Source organism: Rana temporaria, chromosome 6 (genome assembly GCF_905171775.1).
Source record: "Rana temporaria chromosome 6, aRanTem1.1, whole genome shotgun sequence".
Classification (NCBI taxonomy): domain Eukaryota; kingdom Metazoa; phylum Chordata; class Amphibia; order Anura; family Ranidae; genus Rana; species Rana temporaria.
In genome coordinates this window covers 109,346,542-109,352,541 of record NC_053494.1, presented here as the reverse complement: position 1 = coordinate 109,352,541, position 6,000 = coordinate 109,346,542, and the positions used below count along the sequence as shown (strand labels likewise).

Genomic DNA, 6,000 nt, shown 5'->3' with positions numbered 1-6,000 from the left:
GTTGCGGAGGTTAAGGCAACAAGATGTAGCCAGTGATTGGATGTGGGTGCTGAAGGAGCGGTCAGAGTCTAGGATTACACCAAGCACCCTGGCATGTGTAGATGGACCAATGGTAGTGTCGTTGATCTCGATGGTAAAGTCATGGGAGGGGGATTGGGCAGAAGAAAAAATTAGAAGCTCAGTTTTAGAAAGATTGAGTTTGAGGAAGTGGTGCGACATCTATACCGATCTGTCGCTTAGTAAGTTTGTGATACGCAAGGAGATTGAGGGGGTAATTTGGGGAGTGGAGAGATAGACCTGGGTGTCATCAGCATAGGGGTGGTATTGGAAGCCATGGGAGGTTATAAACTGGCCCAGGGAACAGAGAAAGAGAGAGAGAGAGAGAGAATAAAAAGGGGCCCAAGGACAGAGCCTTGGGGTACTCCAACAGAAAGAGGAAGAAGAAAGGAGGAGATGGTGTTGTATGAGACAATGAAAGTGTACTGAGATAGGTAGGAGGAGAACCATTAAAGAGCGGAATCACGGAGGCCAAGGGAGTGGAGTTTGTTGAGGCAGAGGTGGTTAACTGTGTCAAAGGCAGCAGAAAGGTTCAAGAGCAAGAGTATGGAGTACTGGCTGGTTTTGGCAGTTAGCAGGCTGCTGATGAGTTTTAGTAAGAAGGTTTTATTGGAATGTTGAGGGCGGAAGCCGGACTGTAGGGGATCGAGAAGGTTGTCATCGGTGAGTAAGCAACGCATATAGTTGTGGACAGGGCATTCAAGAAGTTTGGAGGCAAACGGAAGCAGGGAGATGGGTCTTGAGCTACTCAAAACATGTGGGATTTTTTTTTTTTTTTTTTAAGTATGTGGGTAAGCAATGCATGTTTGAGCAGAGAGGGAAAGGTGCCAGAGGAGAGGGAGAGGTTAAAGATTTGAGTTTGAGAATTTAGGAAGCAGGAAGGTGGTTGCAGTAATTGTGGAGGTGGGACATTGAAGAGAGTTTGGCAACTTCCTCAGTGGTTACAGGGCTGAAGGAGGAAAGTATTGAGTGCGGTTAGACAAAATTGCACAAAATAAAATAAAAACTATAAGAAATATTGGTAACTTACCGAAAAAATTCACCAAGACACCACCAATCATGGCACCGCATCCTCTACCAAGTCCAAGATGGAGGCCCTGAAGGATTCCCTGAGCAGATGTCCGTAATTCAGAAGGAACTGCAGCACTGAGATATGAAATGCAGGCAGCCCATATGGCTGCATGAGTCACACCTGGAAAGAAGATTAGAAAAGGCCATCATAAACCAATATATTTGTGTCCAATAAATTTTTCATTTGCTGATGTACCATTTCTAGAATAATTTTTTGCACCTTCTAAAGGCAGTCTTCTGGATCGCCTTCTAGGGTGCGTGCACACATCAGCACTGCAAAAAAATCTGTTTTGGACTGGAAGGGGGACATCTGTGGGATCGATGTTACCCTTTAGGGATCACGCTCCCTACACTGCACTTATTTTAGCATGGTGCAAGTCCAAAAATTAGCTAAACACCTATTCTTGTTCTTTGTACTATATAGGAACCATGTGCAAAGTATTTCCTTGTAGTTTACACGAGACCTTCATTTTTTCCCCTAATTTTTTTCTTTGGTTTGTATACGGAAAAGTTGGTCATACACGGATCAAACTCTGTCCATTTCCTTCTGAATCGGCTAAAATTCGACCCATGGGTTGCACTGCACGCACCAATTGTCCGTTTTAGTACACAGGATCAGAATATCGTGCAAAAAATATTGCTTTCAAATCAATCGTACGATAATCTGATCATTACTACATTTCCAAAGGAACCAACAAGAAAAATGTTCTCGTACGATTTTCGTTTAATCAGTACAGTTTTCATCTAAAAATACAATACCAATACATTACATCACTTCCAAATTTGTATTATGTTGTGTGAGAATTTTCGTACCCTATTCGCTTTCGATATGGAGATTAGTATGCAAAAAAAAAAAAAGTGTGTACTAGGCTATAATCAGCTGCAGTCATTGTTGGGGTATTCTCACAGATGGCACCTGCCAACAGGGGAGACTCATAAATCTTTGCCGTTTAGCTTGGATAGAGGAACTTGTTCGATTTCTTATAATCAGCCTGCAGGCGGAACAAGAAAAAATAAATAAAAAAAATCTACACATGGCAAGTTTAAGTCTGCAAGTGTGCTAAAATATATGTAGCATGACTGTGTGGGTTCTAAAGAATCCTTTTTATAAGAAAATGTAATTACCTTTCAACACCACTTTAAACGTGTTTTTACTGAAATTTAGCGGTAATATCGTGCAAGATAAAAAGAACATTGGAAATGCCACCATTTTATTCTCTAGGGCAGAGGTGTCAAACTTTATTTCATTCTGGGCCGCATCAGCATTATGGTTGCCCTCAAAGGGCCGGTTGTATCAGTTAGACTAGATGTCTAGACTGCCTTACATCAGATGTCAAGAGCCCCCCCCCCTTTTATCTTGTGCTGCTGCTGGGAAGCAGAAAGTGCATTGTCTGGAGGAGGATCAGAGTCAGCTGAGTGCAGAGACCGGGGAGGTGGAGATGAAGGGGTGCTGCAGCTGCACAGACTGCTGAGACAAAGGTGGAGACAAGAGGGGCGCCACAGCTGCAGGAGCGGTGCTCGGACCACATGAACAGACCTGGAGGGCTGGACTCGGCCTGCGGGCCATGTGTTTGACACATAAGGTATCCGTTTTTAGAAAATATATGATGTTTGGAGGTTTTATGCAATCTTCAGGCCTCATTTTTTTATTTAATGTGTGCAAAAGAAACAAAACAAAATTGTCTCTGGTACTAAAGGGTTAAAGCGTTAACCCCCCCAAAAAATCCTTAAAGCATGTTATACAGCACAGTGCTTGTGTTGTGTACATTTTTCCCCCTAAATCACCTGAAATACCTGGCTGATCCTGCCTGGCTATGCCCTTCCCTCTGTAAAACGGACCACGGTGCATCATAGCTGCTAAACCCTGACACCGAGGTCAGTTTACGTGTCTCAGTCATCCGCAGCTCTGCTTTGTCGTCGTCCCCCCGCCTGTCAGCTCAGTGTCCATGCTGCTCTGCTACCCACCCCCTTCCCTCTTGCTGCTCAAATTATGGTTAACATTACACCATCCTCTCCATGTGTTCCTGTAATGTGCTTTGGGTCTATACCTTATAAAAATAATGTTGCTGTATACCTGTTTCAGAGCGCCGATTGGCAATCACGTTATCCGCCGCCTCTCCTCTCTCTCATGACAGCTGCAGTGGGTGAGGTCGCCTCTCTCCTCCTCCCCTCCTAACTGACGTCAGCAGGGGATCCTCAGCCCCACCCACTGCAGCTGTTGGGCCAAGAGAGGAGAGAGGCGGCGGATCACGTGAGCGCCGATCTGCATCCTGAAACAGGTATATAGCCGCATTATTTTTAAAAGGCATAGACACAGGGCACATTACAGGAATGCAGAGAGGATATTGTCATTTTAACCTAGTGGGCTAACATCCCCTTTAAAGGATGCATTTATCTTCGAGAATATGTTACATGTTCCACCCATAAGATGTCTTAGAAAAAAAATAGCTTTATTTGAACGCTTAAATCAGGTGGTATTACATAAAGTGTAACTTTTTATTTTCATTTGGATAGAGCAGGGAAAGGTTAATGACTTGTGTTTCTTTAACCTTCTGTTAGGAAAGGCAGTGATGGGAAACCTGTCAGACAGGGATACAGTCTGACGACATCAGTCAGTTTAATAGACTGCTGGTCTGACAGAAGCCGGACATTCAAAGGTTTGCAGATCGGCTCCCGACCAGAGTGTTCCCTCCCTGTCAGAACACAATAGCACAGCAGAGGAGATCGCTGTACTAACATCGAATTGTTCGTACAGAGGCTCCTAATGAGCTGTTAGTTTTTTTTTGTTCAGATCTGCTGGGTTGAACGAAACTATTAGTGTGTACTAGGTTTTAAAAAGAGTATTTAAACCAAACATTATAATGACGCTTGCCAATTCTTCTGATGTGATGGCTGCATTTGTTTATTATTTTAGGCTTTCTTTCCTTTTTTTTCATCTGATGATCTGGCCAGTAAGTCTGTTTTTTAACTGAACAAGCTTTCCTGCAGATGTAGCAGTTAGAGGGTGGAGACAATGCATTTACCACCTACAGGAGGGCTTTTATTGGTCAGCTTTTATTTATGTAAAACCTTTATACCAAAAAAAAAACAAAAACAAAAAAAAACACATTTGCTGTAAGTCTGGCTTCTATTTGTCAGTGTAGCTAAATCTGCTAGTACATCCAACACTACCCTCCTTCCAGACTGACAACGCTGCTGGCCAAAGGTGTCGCTTTTACTCCTTCATCCAGAGTGTAGACACCCTAAGGCCCCTTCCACGTGGGGATGGATCCGCTTTCAGCGGTCCGCCAGCTCAGTGGGAGATCTCTCCGCTGAGCCGGCGGTTGAAAAGTCCATCTCTGCTCACTGAGCGTGGATATGCTTATCCAGCGCTGCCGTCTTCTATGGAGAGATCAGACGGAAACGGACAACATGTCAGTTTTCATCAGATGACCATCCGCTGACACCCGTAATTGTCCGCCTCCGCAAAGATCCGCATTTGCGGACGGAAGAAAACCCTATTTTTCTTCCGTCTGCCGGATGGGATGAACACAGACATACGGTCCGTGTTCGTCCGATCCTCCATAGGGGAGAGCGGAGGAAACACAGGGCGGTCCCTGCACAGTGTGCGGGGACCGCCCTGTCAGCTGCCAGCTCAGCGGGGATTTTACGAAGGATCCCCGCTGAGCTTTTGAGGGCACACGGAGCGGATCATTACTGATCCGCCCATGTGAAAGGGCCCTAACACATTACCCCGTCTATATCAGTATAGATATCCAGCATATTTTTCCCCATTGAGATCTGATATGTTTTCAAAGTGTTCCTTTAATTTTTTTGAGCTGTGTATATCTCTCTCACTCTCACACACACAATCTCAAAAAAGTGAGTACACCTCTTTAATTTTTGTAAACATTTTATTATCTCTTTTCATGTGACAACACTGAAGAAATTACACTTCGCTACAATGTAAAGTAGTGAGTGTACAGCAGTACAAATTTGCTATCCCTCAAAATAACTTAACACACAGCCATTAATGTCTATACCGCTGGAAACAAAAGTGAGTACACCCCTAGTGAAAAATGTCCAAAAGGAGCCCAATTAGACATTTTTTAGTGTTACAAGGGCATAGATGTGAGTGGGGAGCAGGTGTGTTAAATGTGGTGTTATCGTTCTCAGTCTCTCATACTGGTCACTGGAAGTTCAACATGGCACCTCATGGCAAAGAACTATGAGGATCTGAAAAAAAAAAGAATTGTTGCTCTACATAAAAATGGCCAAGGCATACAAAAAGATTGGCAAGACCCTGAAACTGAGGTTAAGCATGGTGACCAAGACCATACAGCAATTTAACAGGTCAGGTTCCACTGAGAACAGTCCTCATCATGGTTGACCTAAGGAGTTGAGTGCACGTGCTCAGCGTCGCATCCAGAGGTTGGGTTTGGGAAATAGACGCATGAGTGCTGCCAGCATTGCTGCAGAGGTTGAAGGGGTGGGTCAGCCTGCCAGTGCTCAGACCATACGCCGCACACTGCATTAAATTGGTCTGCATGGCTGTCATCCCAGAAGGAAGCCTCTTCTAAAGATGATGCACAAGAAAGCCTGCAGTTTGCTGAAGACAAGCAAACTAAGGACATGGATTACTGGAACCATGTCCATCTGATGAGACCAAGGTACATTTATTTGGTTCAGATGGTGTCAAGGGTGTGTGGCGGCAACCAAGTGAAGAGTACAAAAGACAAGTGTGTCTTACCTAGTAGCGCATAGTGGTGGGAGTGTCATAGTCTGGGGCTGCACGAGTGCTGCCGGCACTGAAGAGCTACAGCTCATTGAGGGAACCATGAATGCCAACATGTACTGTGACATACCGAAACAGAGCATGATCCCCCTCTCCCT

General features: G+C 44.5%; 1 protein-coding gene across 2 annotated transcripts in view; it reads right to left on the bottom strand.

Annotated features, from left to right (window-relative positions):
• Nucleotides 1-6,000, bottom strand: part of MFSD6 (major facilitator superfamily domain containing 6) — a 145,795-nt gene that overhangs the window by 62,183 nt on the left and 77,612 nt on the right. For both annotated transcript variants that reach the window (XM_040357169.1, XM_040357170.1), the window contains exon 4: nucleotides 1,088-1,249. In XM_040357169.1, coding sequence (XP_040213103.1) covers nucleotides 1,088-1,249 — 162 coding nt within the window. The remainder of the gene's footprint in view (nucleotides 1-1,087; nucleotides 1,250-6,000) is intronic.